Source organism: Octopus sinensis, linkage group LG4 (assembly GCF_006345805.1).
Source record: "Octopus sinensis linkage group LG4, ASM634580v1, whole genome shotgun sequence".
Lineage (NCBI taxonomy): Eukaryota > Metazoa > Mollusca > Cephalopoda > Octopoda > Octopodidae > Octopus > Octopus sinensis.
In genome coordinates, this window is record NC_043000.1 from 150,176,616 (window position 1) to 150,203,201 (window position 26,586).

Genomic DNA, 26,586 nt, shown 5'->3' on the forward strand with positions numbered 1-26,586 from the left:
AGGCTTGGAAGGACTGGAAGAATGGTAGTAGCAGGAAAACCAGGGATGAGATGGTGAAGCACGACCTTTGAACATTGGGCCTTACCGACTAGTGACCAAGACCTTTGGAGATAAGCTGTGCTCTTGAAAACCCGACAAGCCAAGTGAGACCATAACCCATGGCTTATGCCAGTTGGTCTAACCAGCCCACTTATGTTTGGCACTCGTGCTAGTGGAACGTTAAAAGCACATCTGAGCATGATCGTTGCCAGGGTCATGGATTGGTTTCTGTGCTGGTAGCATGTAAAAAGCACCATTTGAGCATGATCATTGCCAGTGTCGCCTTACTGGCACATGTGCCGGTGGCCATGAAAATCAACATTCAAGCATGGTCGTTGACAGTGCCACTGGACTGTCTCCTGTGCAGGTAGCACGTAAAAAATACCATTTGAGCATGGTCGTTGCCAGAACTGCCTGACTGGCCCTCGTGCTAGTAGCACGTAAAAGCACCCACTACACTCTTGGAGTGGTTAGCGTTAGGAAGGGCATCCAGCTGTAGAAACTTTGCCAGATCAGATTGAGTCTGGTGCAGCCTCTGGTTCACCAGCCCTCAGTCAAGCCGTCCAAACCATGCCAGCATGGAAAGCAGATGTTAAACAACAACGATGATGATGATGATGATGATGATATATATATATATATATATATATATATATATATATATATTAGGCCTCCATCGGTCATGGCTGGCCATAGATGATGTCATCCATCCGTTGAGTTATGTATTCAGTTTTTGCAATGCCTCCTGTGGCTGTAGAGGCCGATGCGAGAGTGGCAGTCTCGTTTGCAGAGGTCACACCTATACGTTGAATCCGGTCTGTTGGCTGTCATTTCTTTCCTTCAGGCTTGGTTTTCAGCTGCTGCCACCCTCGAATTCTCTTTGCCGGTCTGCAGTTGTTTGTGAAGAGTACCTCTCCAGCAGGTTCGGTCAGCTGCGAGATCCTCCCAAGAATTGGTGTTGATGCCAAGTGCCTTCCTATCCCTCCTACACACTTCCCTGTACCTCAGCTTCAGCAGCCAATGTTTCTCCACCCTGCGACAAGCTCTCCGAAGAGGACATCCTTTGGGATCTGACCATCCTCCATACAGCGAACGTGGCTAAGCCAGTGCAGCTGACATGGTCTTAGCAAGATGAGCAAGGTGGGGAGGCCAGCACGAGACAGAACGTCAGTATTGGTTACTTTGTCTTGCCAGGAGATGCCAAGTATGTGTTGGAGGCTTCTGAGGTGGAAGGTGTTAAGAGGTTAAGAGAAGTATAATGCAGAGTGTCTTTGCAGCTGAAATCCAGAAAGTCCAGTCAATAGAATTATCTCATGAGGTGTATATAAGCCATTTCGAAGTCAGAAGGTAGGAGAGGTGAATCTTAACATCCTTAGGATTACAACCATTTCACAGACTTCCTGATGTAATGTTAATTTCAATGTATAATAAATTATATTTACATGTCTGCACTAATATGCATGCTATGCATTACACAATACAATTGTATATTCGCAAATCAATGCAGATAAAGCAAGCTAGCTCATCTGATCACCAGAACATGATAGTTATACCAATGCCTCAACTCTGTTAGCATTCTTTATTAGTATTGATTTGTGAATATACAATTGTATTGGATAATTAGTGCAAACATGTAAACATAATTTATTATACACTGAAATTATTATTACGTGAAGAAAGCTGTGAAACAGTCATAATCCTAAGGTTGACAAGTGGTTAAATAAACATAGTCACCTCTCATACCTCCTGACATTTTATGGTTTATATCATCATCATCTTCATCATCATCATTGTTTAATGTCTGCCTTCATTCATTTTATTTTATTTCAAACCATTCATTTCTCACCAAATCATGCATTTTGATTTCCAAGATTCTTTGTGATGGTTTGTTTTCAAAGATTCTAAAACAACTAGCTATGATTTGATTGGTATGCCATGATTTTCTTCCATATATTAGAACACTTCTTGGAGTTTAATTTTCATATGTGACTTCCACTTATTTGAAAGCATTTCCATTGTTTAATTTTCTTTCCTAAATCCTTCAGTAAATTCAATTTCTAAAGACCCATCACACACAGTCCTCATAATTTTACTTATAACGGTGTATATTTTTAAGCTTTCATGTATTTCAACAGGCTTGTACACCATTATTTATATTTTTGTGTTCTGCTTTGTAATCAAATCAATGTTGTAATTCAAATCAGCCAAATAACTTTCCATAAATCCATTCATTTCCTTCTCTTTCATCTCTTCCTTTGTAGTGTAGTTTATTAGTTCAACAAACAGTAGAGGTGATAAAACAGCCCCTTGTAGCATTCCACAACTAACTTCAAATTCATTTGAGAATTGATCAAATGCACAAATTGATCAAAAGTAAGTAACTCAGCAGTTACTTACTCCTTTGATGTATTGCATTTATGGGATTGACATATTTCTCCAGTAAATCATAGTAATGTAGTACCTTCTATGGTGTAGACCAATGTATATTATCAATGGTCCTTTGAAAGTCTACAAAAACTACTATCAAACGCTGTTAGAAAATATTTCATCAAATAAGCACCTCCTATTTTCCAAAAATTTCTTTGAATCCCTATTTTTAACAACAGAGGTCCCAATTTTAAGGAAGTTATTTGAATTTTTAACTTTTTTTTCTCAACATTAAATGAATATGTATATAATATATATATAAGAGTGGCTTGCTTACCAACCACATAGTTCTGGGTTCAGTCCCACTGTGTGGCACCTTGGGCAATTGTCTTCTATAGCCAACCAAAGCCTTGTAAGTGGATTTGGTAGATGGAAACTGAAAGAAGCCCGTTGTATATGCATATATATGTGTGTGTGTGTTTGTGTATCTGTTTGACACCCACCAATGCTGGTGTGTTTACGTCCCTGTAACTTAGCGGTACAGCAAAAGAGACTGATAGAATAAGTACTAGGCTTACAAAGAATGAGTCCTGTGATCGATTGATTTGTTTGACTAAAGACAGTGCTCTAGTATGGCTGCAGTCAGACGACTGAGACAAATAAAAGAATAAAAGAAAAGAATATATATATATACACACACACACACACCCCTCATGTAGAAGGCATATAGTGTGTGTTTTTGTTGGCTTACTATACAACGCACTTGGGTAACAGTGTACTTATGCTGCTTGTTTCACTTGCTTTTATCCATTTGCTTTCAGTCAGATATCTATAAAATGTTAAAATCTAATTCACATATTTAACACTGAAAATTAGTTTATTCTGAAATTTGCAAAACATCATGGCTGTTTGGTTGAGAAGGTTGCTTTTCAGGCCGATGCCAACGCCGCCTCGACTGGCTTCTGTGCCGGTTACACATAAAAAGCACCACCCGAACGTGGCCGATGCCAGCACCGCCTTGGCTGGCTTCCGTGCCGGTGGCACATTAAAAGCACCAACCGAGCCGATGCCAGACTCCCCTGGCACCTGTGCCGGTGGCATGTAAAAAGCACCCACTACACTCGCGGAGTGGTTGGCGTTAGGAAGGGCATCCAGCTGTAGAAACACTGCCAGATCAGACTGGAGCCTGGTGCAGCCCCTGGCTTCCCAGACCCCGGTCGAACCGTCCAACCCATGCTAGCGTGGAAAACGGACGTTAAACGATGATGATGATGATGATGATTCAGTCCCATTACACAGCACCTTCAACACGTATCTTCTACTATAGAGGTCTATATATATGTGTATGTGTATTTTGCGTGTCCTTGTCTTGACATAATGTGATGGCTGTAAAACAAGCATCACCATCAAAGAAATAATGTTGTTCATTTCTGGTTTTCTGTGAAAACATGTCTGGGCATGAGAAATATTACCTTGCTTAGTTACAAGTGAGGATTGGTAACAGGAAGGACACCCACCTATAGAAAATCTGTCAATTATTATCAAAATTACTAATTCTAGTAAAATGGGGCAAGGGGAACAACTTTGAAATTATCAATTTCACTTAATTGAATATAAAATAACGGCTTCAAATGTTGGCACAAGGCTAACAATTTCAGGGGTGGTTTAAGTCAATTCCATTGATCCCAGTACTCAACTGGTACTTATTTTATTGACCCCCAAAAGGACGAAATGCAAAGTCAACCTTGGCAGAATTTGAACTCAGAACATAAAATTGGATGAAATGTTGCTAAGTATTTTACCCAGCATGCAAACAATTCTGCCAACCTACCACCTTTAATTAAATATAAAATAATAGGACCAGTTTAATTTATAAATTTAGCATCATAAAATTTACAATAACTACTATTATGGCGTATGATCCTCTGAATTGTTTGATTTTATGTAATTTTCACCTAAGCTTATTGATAAATACAACCACCCACTCACTTCTTTTTTTCCCTCTATCATCCTGCAACTGTCTCACTTCATAATCCTTGAACTTAAACACTTTGCCTAATCATTTTTATCTAGAACTTCACACCTCTTAACCCTTTCATTACCATATTTATTTTGAGATGCTCTGTGTTTCTTTCAATTAATTTGAAATATAACAAAGAATTTAGTAAAATAACTTAGTCATCTTTAAGCTAGTGTTAGGAACATAAATTGTGACAAAGGTTTGGTGGAAGATTTTAATTCTAAACTTATGAAAACAAGACATTTGTACAACAGAGCCAGAGGCGGTTTCAGCCGGGTTGGTATCGAAAGGGTTAAATTCATTCAACGTTTAGGTTTTTTTCTTTCCATCCACTCACCAAATTCCAAATCTTTTGAAATAGCCATTAATCACTTTAACTTCACCCAAGTTATCTTTAGGATGACTGTAAAAATTATGTGACATTTTCTCCCTCTCATCATATGAGTGAAAAAATAATTGAATATGCGGGAGAAAATGTTTTATTTCAGGAAGTTACAGTGTGCACCGGTTTATTTTTCCTGATTATACATTAGTAGCTTGGTGCTATTTATTATTACTTTCAGGTTTTGCAAAATAAGAATCAGTATCAAATTAATTGTTGGTGGTGGTGGTGGCAGTGGCAGCCGTCGTCATCGTTGTCATCTTTCCTAGTGACAGGTGGAGATAGCTGGATCAGTTTCAATTCTCTCATTCAGTAAACTTTGTCCATTATACCTCTAGAGACTACTAAATAAATGATTTATTGGAATCAGTTCAACAATCTCTGTAAATTATTGGTTGCACCTAAACAATTGACTTTCTGCCGACATAAAAGAAATGCTTGTTCTCAGTGTTCTTCATCTTCCCTAAATATTTGATGTTTAATTCCTAATTAAAAACCAACTTGTCATTTTTCCTCAGTAAAAATATCGGTTTCCTTGTATCTTCTAAAGCAGTGGCTCTGAACCATTTTTTACTTATGGACCTCTTTGGTTCCTATTTTATTCAGATAGACTCTCATAGCCATTTGATGTTTTTAAAAATTCTATTACATTTTTTATTAGGAATTGTATTGAAGAAAAATGCTAAAATATTTTGTGTATTGAAGAAGTATAACCAGTTTATTTCACACAAATTTTAACAAAATCTTTCATGAATTCCTAAAAGCCATATGATCTGTTGATAACCACTACCTTAAACCAACCTCATTTGACTTAACAAGTCTTTTGCTGACGTGTTTGTGTGTGTTCCTTAGCAGAGTCTCCACTTTCAACAATAAATTTTTTTAACTCCCATAAGAACTATCTTGGACCCTAAGGAATTGTACAACTCCTGTTGGTATGGCTGACAGATTGACCGATCCCATCATAGGTCCACTTATTCCACCCACCTCATTACTATTACCACTTTTCCCTTCCCCTCTCCTTCACACTAACCCCTGACTGTACTCTTTCCCTTCCCCTCCCTTCGGTCATCTTTATACCCCACCCCAACACTACTCTCTCCATTACCAGCTTCTCACAATAAACATGTTCCTGAAAACACTGGATGCTCTCCTTCACTTTGCTAGATGACCCACAGCAGTGCTGGTGCTGCAAAAAGCACCCGGTACACTAAGTAATTGGTTATCGATTGAAGCAGCAGTCACATAGGGCTTGAGTTGGTTCTTTAGTCTTGTTGATGGTAAGGTAACTGCTATAGTGCTGGTGTATGAAAAAATGCATCTAGTACACCTTGTATAGAAGCTGGTGTTAGGAAGGAGGAAAGGTATCCAGCCATAGAATCATTCCAGAAATATAACATTGGAGCGATGAACTATTCTATCAATGCCAGCATGGGAAGAGAATAGACAATGATAATGATGATTTTATATATGTGCTTGTGAATATATGCATGTATATATGCTATAAATGTTTATATTACTAATCATGCAAAATTTATTTGCACATGCTTTTTTTTTAAGCTTTTCTTGTCCTTATTTTTTTTTAATCCATTGTTATTGTCAATTAGATTGTTATTCATTGGGTAATATTATGATGTCAAACATAAGCAAAAGATAGTCATGGTCACTGGGTCCTTCCTGGCGGAATAAAAATACTCATATCAGCTTTTTTGCTCTTTTAACTATAGAAAACAGTGAGTAATCGATCCCATACAATCACTCATTCATATAAGTAATGGATTGTTAGTGGGTATGATTTTTAGTAAAGAATTTTGTTTCCAAAATACATAAGTATAATATATGTATACTGTCATGTTCTAAATTATTATAACGTGCTTCTGGTAACATGCATTTCTTACTGTTTTTACAGTCATTTCTGTACTATTATATTCTTTTATATTTTGGAGCAATAATTTGCATCTTTTGTTGGGGTGGCTGAGTCTGAAAGAAGGGGCACTGCTCATGACTTTCACAGGCTCTCCTTGCCATTAATGTTCCATTTTAAACTATTGCAGATAAACAACTGCAAAGAATTCATGAGCAGATTCCAGGAGGCTGGTTTCTGGGAAGTCCTTACTGGGAACGATGGTTTGTTGGGAGGTTGGATACCATAAAGGTAACAGAAATTTGAGAGATGGGTGGATTGTGGGAGGGTGGTTGAAATGCAATCTGTTTAAATAAACACTAGAATCAATTCCATCAATAGCTATTTTACTTATAAAAAGGACATTGTAGCAACACAAAAGTAATCCGTATTTTTATTTTCAATCCTCTCCTCTCCTACAACTGAAATGACTACTGTTTACTCTAGTAATTTCATCCACCTCTCCCCCAAGCATGAAAAGTGGTATTAACTCTACCAGAAATTTAAATCAGGATCTAGTTTTAAAAAGTTATGTACAGTCCAATGTTTAGTCTCATATTCTTATGTTTCTATCTTCTTCACACCCCGCCCCGTGACCAAGTGTGTACCGTTGGCGATTTTTTTTTCCTCCATCTTCCCTTCTTTGGATCTTTCCTTTTCCTATGTTTCTGACAAAGAACTCCGTTCGAAATGTTAAATCCTCCTTCTTTCCTTCTTTCCTGAGTGTCCAATAACACTATACTTGTTCCACGTCCTCGCATTGTGTTTTCTCTTTGTGTTTTCATGTTTGGATTAACTATATCATCATCATCATCATTTAACGTCCGTTCTCCATGCTAGCATGGGTTGGACGGTTCGACCGGAGATCTGGGAAGCCAGAAGGCTGCACCAGGCTCCAGTCTTATCTGGCAGTGTTTCTACAGCTGGATGCCCTTCCTAACGCCAACCACTCCGTGAGTGTAGTGGGTGCTTTTTACGTGCCACCAGCACATAAATATATATATATATATTACAGTTTATAATGTTTTCTGTGGGAATTACATATGAGACGATGTTGATGATAATGGGTTTTTTATTTCTTTCTATAATTTTATATAATCTCTTTGGGTAGGTTATCCAAACTACTGAATCATAATTAGGCACACACTGACTATTCTCTCTCTCTCTCTCTCTCTCTCTCTCTCTCTCTCTCTCTCTCTCTCTCTCTCTCTCTCTCTCTCTCTCTCTCTCTCTCTCTCTCTCTCTCTCCTCTCTCTCTCTCTTCTCTCTCTCTCTCTTCTCTCTCTCTCTCTCTCTCTCTCTCTCTCTCTCTCTCTCTCTCTCTCTCTCTCTCTCTCTCTCTCTCTCTCTCTCTCTCTCTCTCTCTCTCTCTCTCTCTCTCTCTCTCTCTGTTCATACACATGCACCAGCTCTTTTACATTTGGAATCAGTTTAATGATCATTGTACATTATTAAAAGAATGTTGGTATTTCCTGATTTTTAAAAAATTATCGTTTCTGTTTATTCCAGTCTCCTCAAGCATCAATTGAAGATCCACAGCTAAATATTATGTAAGTCTTTTTTTCTGTCTTGATTTGTATTTTATCATTTTTCTGAAAATGCTTTTTTTTTTTACTACAATATGCATTGCAGTTGAAAAAAACTAAAAACAATACTTACTTTTTCTTTCTGTAATAAACAATCTTTTACAAATATAAAGGAACTGTATCCTAAGGGAAATCATTTTTAAACTTGTAGAGTAAATGATTGATTGCTTCAATAATAAAATAAGCATTAAACACAAATGGATTAAATCGTAGCATAGCAAGAGAGGTTGGTTAAGATCGGGATGCTGGTTAATGTAATGTGAAAAATACATGTAGTTTCTATTGGGGAAGAACTTCAGAGATTCAATATGCTTTACATGAAGCTTTACATGTAATAGTGAATGCTGAAATTAATATCTTCATCTTCTTTTATTACTGGCATTGAAAGAAAATATTTTCTCCAAATGAAATAAACATAACTGTTCCTACTAATTGGTATGCAGACTTAAACTCTTATATATGCCAGGAGTTCTTGGAACTCTTTTTTTTTTTTTTTTTTTTTTTTTTTTTCATATTTTGCTCAATTTAAAAGGAAGAAAATAATCCTTTAGATGTCAATTTAGAGTGATATCAATTTTAATGCAGAAAACATCAAACAACTTGAGGAATTCGATATAATTGCTTTTAGAATTAACAGTATTTAACTATAAAACAATATTTACATTTGGTCCAATTACATCCTACTTAATCAAAAAAATACCTTTAAACACAAACTACAATATATTTATGTTATCCCATTAATTTTCAGGAGAAAGCTGTCTCGACCTGCTAGCTTAGGTGGCAGTAAGGAAGATCTTGGTTCAAGACCTTGGAGCAGTACGGACTCCTCTAGTGGTTATGGTACAGATAGCTCAGTTAAATCCAGAATGCCAGTCACAAAAGCTGGTAGCTTTGGAGGCTTCTCTAGTTCTCATAATGTTAAGACTGGCATCTACAGGGGTGCAAGTTTATCAAAAACAGGTTTGTTCATCTTTTTTTCTTTCTTTTTTTTTTTGTTAATATTATGTCTGTGGTGTTTTTTTATTTTTCCTTTCCATCATGCTAGCTAGACATATAATTAATTTCTTTGCAGGAATATTGATACATTTTAAAATCCATTCAAACTCAATCTTAAATTATAGTGACAATGTATAAAATATCAGTACCTTATATGTTTGTGGTTTATACACCAGGAAACTTGATAGACCTTTAGAGCTATATCCATATAAAAAACAACATTATCTAGTTTTGTGGAGGAGGATATTTTTAATTAAAATACAGGACAATTTTTCTGTTGTTTTTTTTTCTATCGGTGGCATGTAAAAGCACCATCCGTTCGTGTCTGTTGCCAGCCTCGCCTGGCCCCCGTGCCGGTGACACCATCCGTTTCGTGGCCGTTTGCCAGCTCTGTCTGGCCCCCGTGTTGGTGGCACGTAAAAGCACCATCCGTTCGTGTCCGTTGCCAGCCTCGCCTGGCCCCCGTGCCGGTGACACATAAAAGCACCATCCGTTCGTGGCCGTTTGCCAGCCTCGCCTGGCCCCCATGCCGGTGGCACGTAAAAAGCACCATCCGTTCGTGGCCGTTTGCCAGCCTGCCTGGCCCCCATGCCGGTGGCACATAAAAAGCACCATCTGATCGTGGCCGTTTGCCAGACTCGTCTGGCACCTGTGCGGGTGGCACGTAAAAAGCACCCACTATACTCACGGAGTGGTTGGCGTTAGGAAGGGCATCTAGCCGTAGAAACACTGCCAGATCTGACTGGGCCTGATGAAGCCTTCCAGCTTCACAGACCCCAGTTGAACCATCCAACCCATGCTAGCATGGAAAACGGACGCTAAATGATGATGATGATGATTTCAATCAAAATTTAAATACATACAATAAAAGGACTAACCTACTTTCAGTTTAATTATTGTATTAACAAAATTGAGCAGTCAATTTCAACCCTATTCTTTCTCAAATCCTTGTTCCAGTAAATATAATTATTTGACTTTCTGGAGTTTTGAAAACGGTGTGGGCTCAGCTACAGACACCCAAAAATCAAGCAATTGTGGTATTAATTTCTAGCCATATATTCGGCTTTTCCACGTATTGCATCAAAATCAATTGAAATACAAGGAATGTGTATTTCACTTCAAACATGGTGAATAATGAGTTATGAATCAGTGTTACTACTCATTTACATTTGTTGCTAAATAGTTCCTTCCAGTACCTTAACTTTTCTAGTTGAAAAAGAACCGTACACTCCTTACAGTATGTTTCCATGGAAACCACATGTAGTACAAAGACTGATTCATAAAAAACAGGATTTTCTCTTCGGAGCAAGAAATTACTTAAACCTTCAAATAGTCGGTGAAAACAGCCCCTATACTACTGCTTATCTGTGAAGGAAGAATTTTACATACACACATCCTCAAGTTTACATCAATGTAAAATTTGTCTGATAAACAAGCCTTCAGTCAGCAACATTTTACAACCAGTGACCAAATACTGAGCTGCTTTCTTCCTCTGTTCCTACAAATGAAGCTATAATGAATGGCCTCTAATTTTCTGAACTTATTGTTTGTATATTACTCTTACCTGAAGCCACACAAATACTTTAGTCAATTCTTTTCTCCTTGGAATTATTTCAATCTCTACTGCTTTTTCATTCTCTTTAACTTCTAATCTGCAACAATTCATATGTAATATCAAACTCTGCCAATTTTTCCTAGATGTCTCTGCACTCCAGAAAGACCTGTAAATCTCCACCCTGACCCCACTTCTTCAGATTAACTTTTGAAGAAATATAATATTCACTGCAAAATAAATTAGAACTATTCAGTTCAGCTTTATCATTGTAATCCATGCTTTCTTAACATTCCTGCAACTTGGGTACAAGTTACGTAAATCATCTTTGTTTTTATTTAGTAAACATTCTATGCATTTGGGGATTCTTTTTTGCTTTTTTTATCTTTTTAATAATTCACCATCAGAATCCAGTTTCCATCACTGTAGTTTTACATTATATCCCTACACAAAATACACACCACAACTTAAGCTTCTTGTTGAATTAAGATTGTTTTTTTCCTTTTTAGATTCTATTAGCAGCGGAACATCCAGCTGTCTTGGAAGTCCAATGCCAACTATTCCTTGTACCCCTCCACGAAGTAGTGTCAGTCCACATTTTATAGGGAGCAGTACCGCATCAGCTCCTCTTCAATCCCCTCTGCAAACTAACTCTGCAGGTAAATAATATTTTGATTCAAATTCTTTATATTCAAAAAGAAAAAAAATAGGACCAGTCCAATTTTAAACATGGGAAAACACTTTTAATTAGATCTCTGATAAATACAAAATGCAGTCATCTACTCTGGTGCTTTTATTATTGAAATACATTTATATAATGCAGTTGATTTTTATACAAATGAAAATTGTTCCAACATATGTACATATTTTTTTTATATCTTTAATTTTGAAATAGTTTGTTTATAAAAAGAATGTTTCATTTTACTTTTAATGCATTAATTATCCGTTCTACATTACTCTTAATCAACAGGTTTGTTTTTTTTTTTTTTTTTTGAACAGTGGAATATAGAAAGGCAAAATTTTAACTTTCAAAAAGAGATATTATTATAACCTACTTATTGAAGCAAGCTCAATTTTTATTACTTTTTTTTTTTTTTTGCTCCACTGCCTATGTTTTCAATTTTTCTTCAAGTGGAAATAAAAACACACTAAATCAATTACTAAAGCTCTATAAATCAACACCCAACAAAGGATATGCAAAGAGTTATTGATTTATTTTACTTTGTTTTTTTTTTCTTTGTTTTTATTTTGCAGTGAGCAATTGATTTTAGGTAGCTTTTCTATAAAACTCACACTGGACTATCTAGCATTATTATAATTTGAAAGTGAATTCCCAAACATTGACAATATAGATGCTATTAGTAAACCGAAATGCTACAAGAATTTAGTAACTTATATATTTGACATTAATTTGGTCTTCACCTATGCATAAGCTAACAGAATGGATGTGTGTGTGTGTAAATGTATTCATTTGGGTACATATCAAAATATCAAAATTCATTTTTATCATTTATTGTGCCTTTCAATCATTTGTATATTTCTTTGCTCTCTTTAATATGATGACCTCTGCCTTACAAAACTCATTAGTCATATCTACCATCAAGGATAATTTCATGTTATTCTCCATTCTCATGTTAACTGCCTCTGTACACTACAATACTGCTTCCTCTCATACATAGCTTGCTTAGATGCTTCTATGATTAACATGTTGGAAAATATTTGCTATAGTTGTGCAGTTGTTCATAGCCCAATGTGCTATGATATATTATATGATCATCATCATCATCATCATCGTTTAACGTCCGTTTTCCACGCTAGCACGGGTTGGACGGTTCGACCGGGGTCTGGGGAGCCGGGGGCTGCTCCAGGCTCCAGTCTGATCTGGCAGTGTTTCTACAGCTGGATGCCCTTCCTAATGCCAACCACTCCACGAGTGTAGTGGGTGCTTTTTATGTGCCACCTGCACAGGTGCCAGTCGAGGTGGTGCTGGCATCGGCCACGATCGGTTGGTGCTTTTTATGTGCCACCGGCACAGAAGCCAGTCAAGGTGGTGCTGGCATCGGCCACGTTTGGATGGGGCTTTTTATATGCCACCGGCACAGAAGCCAGTCGGGGCGGTGCTGGCATCGGCCACGTTCGGATGGTGCTTTTTATGTGCCACCGGCACAAAATCTATTATTTCATTATTATATTTACCTTTTTCATATGTCTTATACCATTGTAGATAATGTTTGTAACAGTTTCACACAATAAAAAATTAAATGAAGCAGATTAAAAGGCTTTTTTAAATCATTATTTCATGTCAAAATGATGGACAATATGCTTCATATTACCTCTGGATTTTATAGAAAGGAAATATTTGTCCAAAATTAATAAATATCTAATTTTGTAAGACAAAAACTAGATGGAGAGCAATAATGTGCTGATTTTTATAGCAGACCTCTCAGAGATCATTTACAGGTTAATTAAAAGGGGAAGCCTATATGCTGTCAATGTCAGGAAAATCTACTTGAAAATTTGAGTGGCAATTTTATCACTGCTGCAACATCTCTGCTTTGTACTTGTTCTATTAGTACTGCCAAGGATGATGTGCCAAGGAACTCTCGTGTCCCACCAAAGTCATCTCATACACACATTGCATTTACAATCATTGCTGAGTCTCTAGAAGTGAATTGTTTGAGACCTGGAAAGGGGGACTAGAGTCAAAGCCGTTACACCAGAATCATTATGCTCATCTCAGAGTATGGATATAAGTATATTTCCTTTGTGCTTTTTTTTTTTATGTTTCTCTATGGTTTTTGCAAACATTACTGCATCATAATTCTGATTGTACTTTACGAATAGACACAACGATAGCTAGTATTCTGTTATGCATATTAGCTTTGCAATAAATGTCCTCTGCATTGTATATATACTCTTCTTCTTGCTATCATTGATATGGTCTTAAAAGTAAGCAACTGCTATCTTGGTTATATTTAACTTAAAATTTTATTTCTTTTTAAAAAAACTTATTTGAGCTTGCAATCCTAAAGGACGTGCATGTCTATCTCTTGGATTGCCATTTCTTTCTGTGATGCTATGCCTAGTTAGTTACTGAAGTTAAAATTGTTGGATACCTGCAATTGATATTCTAAAATAAATGTTTATGCTCTTGTTTTTGTAATAGGGAAACATGGCCATTCTGCATAAGTCATCTAAAAGTATAAACTGCTCCAAAAATAAAGTGATCCCATGCATGTCAGCAGTCCCCACACTAGGGAAAATTCCTTCTTTTTTTTTCTTTCAGTAAAACAAAAATACTATATATACAGCAGTACTACAGTGGTAATGTGAACAAAAAAGGTGGCGAGCTGGCAGAAACGTTAGCACGCCGGGCGAAATGCTTAGCGGTATTTCGTCTGCGTTACGTTGTGAGTTCACATTCTGCCGAGGTCGACTTACTCAGAGTATCACTATGACAGTAAGGTTTGAACTGATGACCACCTGGTCAGTATTGTAGTACAGGTGGCGAGCTGGCAGAAACGTTAGCACGCTGGGCGAAATGCTTTGCGGTATTTCGTCTGCCACTGCGTTCTGAGTTCAAATTCCGCCGAGGTCGACTTTGCCTTTCATCCTTTCGGGGTCAATAAATTAAGTACCAGTTACGCACTGGGGTCGATCTAATCGACTTAATACCTATGTCTGTCCTTGTTTGTCCCCTCTGTTTTTAGCCCCTTGTGGGTAGTAAAGAAATAGGTAATGTGAACAAATATAACTAGGTTTATGCCGCAGTATTTTGTGAGTAAATATATCTGACAAGATTGACCTAATTCATATCAGTTTTTTAGAAATAGATATTAGGAAGAGAAATGATTAAGAATTAATCCTATATACATGGATACTGCCATAGAACCTTGTCATTTGGAATCAATTAGGCACAACTAATTCTAATGTGGTTGCTCTTCTTTCAGTTGTTGACATTTTTCATCACCATTCATCTGCCATACTGGCATGAGTTGGATAGTTAGGCAGGATCCAATGAGTCAGAGGACTGCATCAAGCTCCAATATCTACTGTGGCATGATTCCTACAGTTGGATACCCTTTCTAATACCAACCACTTCACAGTGTTTACTGGTTGCTTTATTCATGACACCAACACTAGTGAGGTTGCCAAGTAATTTACAAGATAAAGAAAAAACTTCCCCTTCTCAGCTAAGTGATGTAGCAGAGAGGCAGGTGACTTTATGCTACATGTTAAGAGGCTAAAGTGTAATAGAGGGAGAGGCACGGGTGTCTTGCTAAAGAGGAAATACATGTCTACCCTTTTCATATCACCAGTACTGGAGTAGTCATGTCCCTCAACAAGATTAGAGGATCTCCATAACCTCATACTTTACAGGGTGTATTGTGTGTTTGTTTTGTGGCCATCTTCTCAACATGACTGAAGAAACCTCACAATCCTGTCTCTCTTTGTTCATCAGCCTCATTACTGAGTGAGAAGCTTGAATGTTTGAGGCATAATTGAGAATGGTGGGAGAGATATTTGACAAACAGAATGCTAAGTAATCTGAGATGGATACATATGAACACTGCAACACGAGTGAGATGGCAGAGGTGATGACAAAAAACTATGACAGAGGCCCAGGATCTATGGGCAAAAATGAATAGAGTATGTTGTCAGATGTCAGATAGAGTAACACAAGATAATGACAGGTAGTACAAAAAAAAGGAGGCACGGGGTAGAGAGAACTGGGCACTAGTGGTCCTATGGTCTCTCTCTCTCTCTCTCTCTCACACACACACACACACACACACACACACACACTCATGCAGAGAATGTTTTAATAAACATAACTTAAACTCTGCAATTGTCATCAATGTTCTTTTCCACATCTAATTATTTTTAAAATAGTGGAACAGGTGCAGGAGTGGCTGTGTGGTAAGTAGCTTGCTTACCAACCACATGGTTCTGGGTTCAGTCCCACTGCGTGGCACCTTGGGCAAGTGTCTTCTACTATAGCCCCGGGCTGACCAATGCCTTGTGAGTGGATTTGGTAGACGGAAACTGAAAGAAGCCTGTCGTATATATGTATATATATATGTGTGTGTGTTTGTCTGTCTGTGTTTGTCCCCCCTAGCATTGCTTGACAACCGATGCTGGTGTGTTTACGTCCCCGTCACTTAGCGGTTCGGCAAAAGAGACCAATAGAATAAGTACTGGGCTTACAAAAGAATAAATCCCGGGGTCGATTTGCTCGACTAAAGGCGGTGCTCCAGCATGGCCGCAGTCAAATGACTGAAACAAGTAAAAGAGTAAACAAAAGCAATCCACTTCTATCATTGGTCGTACTGGAAACATAGGACATTAAGAATTCAAGAAAGGAAGGAGTGATTGAGAGACAAACAATAAGAATAGGTGAAAGAATGTAATGTGTGGCAAGCAGAAGACAGGCAACAAAGGCATGGGAGATAGGGAGAGGGTAGTCAGTGGAGAACAGAAGAGAGAGAGACCCAGGGCCATTCTTCGTTACACTAACAGCATTGTCCAGAGCAATTGATAAGAGAGAAATTAATAATAGGGGTATTGACATAGGAAGCACAACTAAGACAGGTAAAAGCATGGATGACAGTAGTATGGGTAATAGATAGATGAGTGACAGAGAAATGTGATGTGAGGGGTAAGTGATATGGGTGTTGGATGGGGTGAGTGGGTATCAAGAGGTCACACTTATATGTGCACACATGCACATCATACTTTCATATGTCCAATGATGTATGCCTGTATATGTGTATATATGCATATATATATATATATATATATATATATAGAAGGATTCCTAAGCAGATGCTCTATGGAGAACTTGTGAATGAAAGGACACTCTGGCAGAAACCAAGGCTGCGATTTAAGGACTGTGTCAAGTCCTCGTTAAAGGCTTTTGATATGCAGGACACTGACTGGGAGAACAATGCCTGTCAATGCCACAGATGGAGGAAGCAGTTTAAGGAGGGGATCGACACTTTTGAGAGAGCACGTATCCAGCATGAAGAACTTAAGCGAGCTGCGCGAAAGTGCACGGCTGGTATAGTGAATGGGGAAAGCTTGGTCTGCAATGTTTGCAGTCGTGTATGCTTGTCAAGAGCAGGGCTCATTAGCCACCAACGGAGCCGCAAATGCAAAATATAAGTTAGTCCTAGAGCGCACAATGTTCCTGAACATTGGCAATGGTCTTCCTCGGTCACGAGTGGACAGCCATCATATATATATATACACACACACTGATATACATAACAGTTTGTCATGTGTATTAATGCATGTGAATGTTGACATTCCATAGCTTCGCTTGATCAAAAACACTGAGCAATGTTCACATTTCTTGTTGGCATGACCTGTTGCTCTGTAATTTCAAAGACCTGTGGAATAAAAAAAAAATAGCTTTCTTGAAAAACAGGCACTGGTTGGTTATGAGAAGAGCATCTGGCCATAAAATCCTCCCTCAAATATGTCCCTGACCCTTGACTAACCTAAGCTGTCTAGCAAAACGGACATTATATGAAAGAATGAATACTATATATTATAAACATATGTACAAGAGGAAAATGAACCCCTTTGGGTTCTGATCAGAACATAGATATGATGGAAAATATCCATACCAATTATATTTTATCAAATGGGAAAATGTTGAAGTGATGTATACAGTTTATCGATAATTAGTTCTTATAAATATTTTAGAACAAAATCTATTTTGCAATGCATGTTGAAAGGTTCCAGTTCAATTATTGTATCAACACTAGTTTCAATAGTAATGGTAAAATAGATTAATGTGAAAGCTATTACGATGAGCTTAAAATTTAATCCAAACTGAGTTAAGGATTAGCTTATCAATGCAGATTAAAATATCTAGGAATTTGATTTTGTAATATTATTATTGAGATGTTTTAATATCATTTTAAGTACTTACTAGCTAAATCTAAAGCTGATCTCCTCAGTAAAAAGAAAAAAGCTAAAGGAACCTAAAACTAATAAACTAGGTAATAATTGAATGATCACTCACTTGATCACTTTGGCCGACCAGTCTGTCAGGCGTCCATTTGACACTGCTGGTCACAGCACGCTGTCCGCTCCTCTATGGATCGCGCCTTTCTCATCCACGTGATCCCAATCGTCCTCTTGAAATCGTCACTCCACTGCCATGGAGGTCTTCCGGGTAATTGAATGAATAAAAGCAAACTAAATTCAAGAATCTGTTAATAAAAAATTATATTAACATAAACTATTCTTTAAAAAATAGCTACCGTTCCCTAATAAGTCTGTTTGCGATGATGCTCAGTTTTCATCAACCTCATTTCACAGCCATGTCTTATAGCTAGCCCTCATCCTTGTTAGAGTAGGGAGAGTTTTCAAAACTTCAGCCTTCCATTTCAAATTCTAGTCACAAATCTAATTGTAGCACCATCACTGATTAATTTACTGTGGTTACATGACCTAAACAGCACCTCTATTAATTTAATACTCAAACTTCACATGTCAATTCTTTGCATGGCCCTTATTTTCATTTTAATAATGTCAATTACTTAAACATAAAGTCTTCCCTAACAGTACTTAAGTTATATATATATTTATTTATATATATGTGGAGGCGCAATGGCCCAGTGGTTAGGGCAGCGGACTCACGGTCGTAGGATCGCGGTTTCGATTCCCAGACCGGGCTTTGTGAGTGTTTATTGAGCGAAAACACCTAAAAGCTCCACGAGGCTCCGGCAGGGGGTGGTGATCCCTGCTGTACTCTTTCACCACTCTTTCTCCCAATCTTTCTTCTGTTAGCCTGCTCGCTTAGCCAGCGGGGTGGCGTCATTCGAAGGCTAAAACAATGCGAATGCATTGTGACCAGTGATGTGTAACTACATCTGATGGACTGGTCGGTCACATGATCACGTGATATTTATATATATATATCCTTCCACAACTTCCAAATTCTGAAGATTACTTATTGATTCAATAATTTAAAAGACCATGCATTTTTTCTTAGTTTATTGAGTTCCAGGCTGCTTAAGAGACATATGAGGGTTAAAAACAGAACTTCAGCATTTAATTGAGCTTCCTGCTTTAGCTCCATATAATTCACTGATCAGTATACTCATTCTTAGATTTTAATCATGCTTCTCCAGATCAGTGTGTGTGTGTGTATACCTGCTTATTTGAGGGATTCATTAGCATTAATGTCTTCAGTTGCATGTTTTCAGATACATGGTACACAGATTTGAAAATTCTATGTTTTAACCAATTACCTCTAATTATTTACTGCCTGTTTACATATAATCTAATATAAATGCATTATTTTTGTTTTGAAACCTCTGAAAAAGGTTTTAATAATTTGAAATAATACTTAATCATATTTCCAATTAAAACTCTGTATATGAATAATTATGCTTTTACCCCCAATGTAAAGCATTTAACCCTTTCGTTACTGTATTTCTGACCAAAATACACCCCTTATGTGTTTCAATTAATTTCTAACGTAATCATAAATTTAGTCTGGTTTCATTAAACAACTATAACTTTTTTATTTATCAATATATTAATCTGATTTTTGGAAGATAATTTAATGAAATGTTCTCAACCAATTCCATACTATAATTTTTGTCACAAAGTGACTCTAATTGCAGGTAGATACAGGTAAATTCAACAAAATATAAAATTATTAAAATTTTGTTCAAACATCGCTATAGAAAATGGGTTATTAGCTAATATTCAATTGGGTATACAACAAAATTTTACGATAGTATTTGTTATTCTGGGTAACTTCCTGATACCCATAATAATATTTATGGCAAAATAGTCTTAATTTCATTTAAGGTTGTGGGAAACCACAAACTATCCCTTCTTTCGCTTTGTTTACATTTAGCGTAACGGTTCGTTTTCGCCGTAATGAGTTCAAATAGACTCATCGGAAAAAGTAAAAAGAAATAGTCTATCACTTTACTCTCCTGGGAAAGTCTGTGGCTTGGTCCAGTTTCTTCAGAAAAATCACCGAAAGAAACAGTTTTTAAATTTTCACTCCATTCAGGTGCCAATTCATTTTCTTTATCGCTGTCAGAGCTCTCGGATTCACTGTTTTCACTTTCGGAAAATGAAACATCAGATTCGTTATCAAATACTACGTGCTTTTTTTTTTCAGTCATAGAGTTAGATTTATCAAGGTCTTCAGTAGAAAATCCTTCAAATTCTGACTCGCTGCTTGATATAATGAAATTCGTATCCATTTTTTGTCAGAATTACAAATTTTGAAAACACAATAGGAACAAATTTCAGAAAAAAAATTTCCCAAAATTCACGGAATTAAAATTACACTTCAATCGTTGTACAAAACTGTAGATAAACTGTTTACGAAGTATAATCACGTGTTTTCACGAATGTACTAAAGAGATTTGCTCTGATATTCTCATTTAAATATGAATAGGTAAATACGGGCGGGTTTGGGCGGTTTGGTCACATTAACCAAAAATTTTTTCGGGCGGCTTTCGGCGGTTTGGTAACGAAAGGGTTAATATTTCTACAACCATTTACCATAGCTGGTGCATAGTGCCTTCAACTGCTATGAAACACAGACATTTCACATCTCAAGAAAACAAAACCATATATTCTTGCTTTTAGAATTTATTGTTTGTTCATAACTTCCTTTTAAATGATAATAAATAACAAATTCAATTATACATTAACTTCTCTAAACTAACTGAATTCTCTTTTCCAAGTTTTTGGATGACTTCAAGTAGAATCTTTGGTCTCAGACTAGACAAACCAGAAGATTTGCTAATATTTCCATTTGCCTTACATTGATAATATTCTGACTATTATTTGTTTCCAAGCTAAAACAACTTCATATAGTCACACCTTGTCACAGAATTAACTCAAACTAATCTTCTATGTATGTGTGTTTGTGTTTCTTTGGATATTTTAAATGCATCATACTTTTATTAGTCTTATTTAGTCTTCCATTCTTTCTTACTATCAGTCAAAATCTCAACTTGCTCTCTCTCTCTCTCTCTCTCTCTCTCTCTCTCAATGTCATTCGCCCTCATTAACATAATCATTATGTATGGAAAAGCTTTCATCTATTATTCTTATACTTCTATACTGTTATATATCATATTGCATCATTTTAATTGTTTTATAAGTGAAAGTTCTCACAATCGTCTTCCTCGCAGGCATGTTACTATATTTAGCCCTTCCTGTATAGTTGGAAGATAATCCCTGAACTCTGCTTTTAGGACATATGCAAATTTTTAACTTTCAGAAACTATCCAGTCAAATGCAGTTATGATATGGGTGGGTGTGTGTATGTATGCATGCTCACACATAAATTTTGGTGTACAAACAATGCTTAGGTCATAGATCTCTTGTGTGGGAGTAGGGTGTATACATGCTGATTAATGTTAATTAAGAGTTTGTCACATTCATTACTTCATTTCATATTGTCTAAAAGAAATGATCTGTCCCACCTTTAAATGAATCATTGAAACCGGAAAATTTTAAATCCATTCCTCCCTCCTAATAACTCTCCCTCTCTCTCTCTCTCTCTCTCCCTGTTTAATGTCCTACAAATCAGTTGTATTTGTGTGTGTGAGTGAGTGCATCTTGAGCAAGTATCTTCTGCTACAGCTCCAGACCATCCAATACCTTGTGAGTGGAATTGGTAGACAGAAACTGTACAGAAGCCTGTCATGTAAGAATGCTGATATTCCTTGACTTCATTTCATCCCCCTCTGAGTGAAATGAGGATATGATGTTTACATTCCTTGATGACATTACGACTGGTTGCTCAGCACATTCAGTGACCAACGGAATAAAACATCCCTTATTTGAAAAAGTGGTAAAGGTTAGTGAGAGGAAGGACATCCAGCTACAAAATTGATCATGTTGTCTCCATGTGCAGTTTTCTTGCACCTACAGAGTATCTCAACAGGCATGATAGAGCTGCACAGTATATTCACTGAGTAATTTTCAAAAACCTGGACTTGTTCCATGATAAAAACTGGTGGAAACACAAACCACCCCCAGTGCTTGAAAATGATCACATCTCACTCCTCTGGAACGTCACCATTCAAACTAACAGAAAGATAGATGCAAATAGGCCAGACATCATATTGAAAGACTTCAGACAAAAATTCATGCCTCCTCAATGATATGACTGTCCCAATTGATATAAATGTGTCTGTCAAGACCTACCAAAAACTGACCAAGTATAAAGATCTTGAAATAAAAATTAGCAAAATGTAGAACCAGAAGACTAAAACAATACCTGTTGTCATAGGTGCCCTAAGAATGATAGTAAAAGGGGCTGATTGCTACCTAGCTCAGATATCAAGAAACCCCAAAATGGCAGAAATTCAAAAGATAGTGCTCATGGGAACTGCCCATATCCCACATAAAATACTGTCTATGTAATCTCAAATTTTATAACAAACACATAATTTTCTTATGGTTTCTTAAACATTCTCTAGAACAACACTATGTACAAAACCAAATATATGGCACCCTAGGCATAATACTAACATGAACTTCTAACTTGTCTCTTGAGGTCTTTGGGTGAAACTTGGAACCAACTTGTATAAATGCAAAGCAAAAGTCAAACATAAGATAATAATAATATTGTGACTATAGGTAACAAAAGTATGTTCAGTTAGTATTTTTGATTGAAAACCGATTAAGAATTCCTTAATTGTGAATTACCTTCAAACCAGTAACTTATTTAATCATATTCTAATAACAATTTACAATAAATGTATAAACTCAAAGTACCATTGACTAACTAGATACTTTACTTGTTTTGATTTTATCAGTTTGAGAAACACCATTACAATTCAGTAGTTAAGGGTTGTGCATTAAAGAATAAATCCAACTATAAGTTTATTAACCCCTTACCCAACAATTATTTTGAAAATAAATGTATTTTTTCAGACATATTTTTTAATTGTTTTATTTTACTATGTTTTGAATGGTGATTTCGAGGTATATTTCAAACCTTATTTATTATGAATTTTAATTCAATAATATTGATTTTAAATTACCGCTTTGGGCAGAAACGAGTTAACCCGTTTTTAGACGAAGGAACTCGTTTATTGTCGATTTTGGCGAGTCTATCTTTTGACGAGTTAACTCGCCAGAGATAGAAAAAAACGATTTCGGTCAAAACGCATATATTCGTTTCTGCTGGGTAAGGGGTTAAACCTTTTTGACCTCTGAGGGTTCCCTTTATTTATGATGTAGATCTGCATAAGGATCTCAAATCCTGTCAGTATTTATTCCTGTATGTTTATTTTTAGTCCCAAGTTAATACCAGTTTCTCATGTAATAGCAGGTTTAAAGTCTTTTAGTTTGGATTTTGTTTAGAAAACCTTTTAAACATCAGTTTTTAAAATTTATATTGAGCTAGTGAAAGGAAATTGTAGATGTTTTAATTATTTGCCTTTCTTTCTACTTGATTCTTTTCCTCGTCATCCACAATTCTGCTATTTCTATGTGTATGCTTATCTTTGTACTGTATTTTAACTTTTGTTTCTTACAGATTTTTTATATTGCACTACAAAATATAATTGATAGATTTTACCCAACATTGTATGCATAGACAGATGCAAACATCTTATCTGTATATATATATAATTTCTTTGACAACAAAAAAAAAAAGAGGAGTTAACCAGTTAAATAAGCAAACTGGCTGTCCAATTGACTTAAGCCCTTAGTAATAGTGAGTTTATAAGTAGTGTGTCCGTGAGCAGTTAAAAAAAGTTACTCAATCACTGATGAAATCCTAACACAGAATTGAAACTAATCTATTTAATCCCTCTTTTTCTGTCCATAAAAATACTGTGTATACAAAATGTTTAACTATGTTTATATATACAGTGTTGGCTAAAAAAAACTATAGATATATTCTATAGTACTCTTTAGTAAGAAGCAAAAATTGCTGTTAACTCACCTGACCAAAAGAGTAAGTTAAGCTTGCAAGGCTTATCTTAATCTTTCAGTCAAAGCCACATTTTTAACAGTGGCCACTCACTAATATCTATCATTGACTAAGTTTTCATTTATTTAAAACCCACTTTGCTAACTATTGGTGAAAGTAACATAAATATTTGAGCCAGTGATCAATATAACCATTGATGAACCTGCATGGTTCTTGGTCTCAAGAATTTGTCTTATGAAGAAAGGCTGAAGACGCTCGACCTTTATTCTCTAGAAAAACGACGACGACGTGGAGATCTCATTCTTGCTCACAACATCATAAGCGGAAAGTGTAACCTCTCGAAAGAGCTGTTCTTCACTCCTGCTCCAGAGTGTCGGCTGCGGGGTCATTCCGAAAAGCTCTATCTGCGACGATTTCATCTCAATCGAAGGAGAGGGGCTTTCTCCGTCCGGGTTGCGGATCCGTGGAATAAGCTGCCAGACGAGATGGTGAAGATGCCGACGACCGCTCGGTTCAAAATCTCCCTTGACCTCAAGTGGCCTGAACTCTTTACATGAACACCACCCTGTACATAACTCCATGTCCCCCTACATGGCCTTGCTTTTTGCTTTTTGAGCCAAAAAATTAACTAACTAACATCTTTACTTATGTCACAACTCACACAAAATCTCAAAATTAAGAACTATTGTTAATTGCTTAACAGCTGGAGCATACAGAGTAGGCAAATACTCAGTATTGTACAATTAAAGGTAAAAAATGATGACCCTCTCGTCATTTCCATCAGCTTAACAAATTATTTGTTGTGGCAACCACAAAGACCCTACATTGTCTCAGCTCCCTTACCACTTTCAACAAGGATTATGGTTATACATTGAAGCAGTTAGACTAGTCATTGTTGAGCCTCATTAGTGTTTGATAGTCATTTATATTACTCTGTATTAAGTGGCAGATGTGACAGTGAATATAGTTCAAATCACATCTTAGTAACAAATCTAATTATTCATCTTTACAACTATAAATCAACTTCTTGCAATGCATAAGCCACACAATTTTTTTATGAAAATGTAGTATAGAAACAAGGACAAAATATGAATTTAACATTTCAGTAAATCCATATTAATTTAGTAATAATTAATTTCAGAGTAAATTTTTCTTTGTTTCTTTTTTTCTTTCTTTCCATTCCATACCATTGTAAATGTCAATATAAGTACAAGTTTTTATTTTTTCTCTCATTTATTTATTATTTTTTCCAGGCTCACAGATTAGATCTTATATATACATGTGTGTGTGTGTGTGTGTGTGTACAGAATTAACTTTATAGAATCTTTTTTTTTTGTTTTCTTTTATTAAAATTGCTAATGAAGCAAAATGAGTTTTTTATGCCTTCTAAATTTATAGCTGTTGTGATCATTAATATGACTTTTATTTCCAGGCAATTAATTCACCATCTCTCATTCTAATAATGAAATTGTATGTCTGTATAAATGTGTGTGTGTGTGTGTGACATAGAGAGAGAACTGGCTTGATGGAATTATGTTATCTGTAAATTACTTCAATTAAAAAGAATAATGATTTATAATCTGACCTAGAGTAACGAGATCCCAAAACATTCCTGTCAACAATGACATGATGAGGAAAGCAAATTAACAGAAATACTGTTAAAAGATAGAACACTAACAATTGAGATAAATACTGTTTTTTATTGTTATGCCATTTATTTCAGAATTCATCTCTACAAATTTTATTTATGTAGCTAAAAGCTAGTCTCAGTTATCCATCATATGCCGCCTTCCCTACTTATTATAATAATAATAATAATGAAATTATTGTGTATAGTGCTCAGGTGCGCTACAACTCATCAGAGATGGACATACAGTATATAGAATTATGTGCAAAAGTCAGGAAAGTGAAGTGTATGAGTCATGATATGTTAGTTAGTTAATTTTTTGGCTCAAAAAGCAAAAAGCAAGGCCATGCAGGGGGACATGGAGTTATGTACAGGGTGGTGTTCATGTAAAGAGTTCAGGTCACTTGAGGTCAAGGGAGACTTTGAACCGAGCGGTCGTCGGCATCTTCACCATCTCGTCTGGCAACTTATTCCACGGATCCGCAACCCGGACAGAGAAAGCTCCTCTCCTTCGATTGAGATGAAATCGTCGCAGATAGAGCTTTTCGGAATGACCCCACAGCCGACGCTCTGGAGCAGGAGTGAAGAACAGCTCTTTCGAGAGGTTACACTTTCCGCTTATGATGTTGTGAGCAACATCTGTGCATGCGTATGGAAGGTGTGGATATCAAGTGTAGTGTTGGTGAATTTCAGGAAGTATGGAGGTTTTAAAGGATGCAATGTCTCGGCAACTAACAACTGATGCAGATAGTTTGTTCTATGCCTCAGCAGCTCTGAGTGTGAAAAAATGTTTCCAAATGTCATAGGAGTTGTGCTGTTTTCTGACTTTGTAGGCATGCCCACATGTATTAGACACATGGAGCTCAAAAAGGTGTTTGCTGTTGGCGTGATGGTTAATAATTTTGTGGGTGTTTACTGAGTCAGTTGCCAGACCTCAGAGCTTCAATGTAGCTATGCCCAGGGAAGCAAGACATTCAGAGTATGGTGGATGCCTGATGGAGCGTATTCATTTGGTTGCACATTTCTGAACAGTTTCCAGAAGGTCAATGTCCTGAGTAAAATAGGGGTTCCAAACTGGTGACGCAAATTCCAAGTGTGGCCGCATCATAGCCATATACAACTTTAAATAGATAGCTGGCAACGGTCTTGCTGAGTGATGCCAACACACCCT

The 26,586-nt window shown here is 36.6% G+C and overlaps 1 protein-coding gene across 7 annotated transcripts in view; it reads left to right on the top strand.

Annotated features, from left to right (window-relative positions):
• The window catches only part of LOC115211112 (cAMP-regulated phosphoprotein 21), a 242,178-nt gene that overhangs the window by 192,854 nt on the left and 22,738 nt on the right, over positions 1-26,586 (top strand). For all 7 annotated transcript variants that reach the window (XM_029780027.2, XM_029780028.2, XM_029780031.2 and 4 more), the window contains 3 exons: positions 8,221-8,261; positions 9,046-9,257; positions 11,355-11,504. In XM_029780027.2, coding sequence (XP_029635887.1) covers positions 8,221-8,261; positions 9,046-9,257; positions 11,355-11,504 — 403 coding nt within the window. The remainder of the gene's footprint in view (positions 1-8,220; positions 8,262-9,045; positions 9,258-11,354; positions 11,505-26,586) is intronic.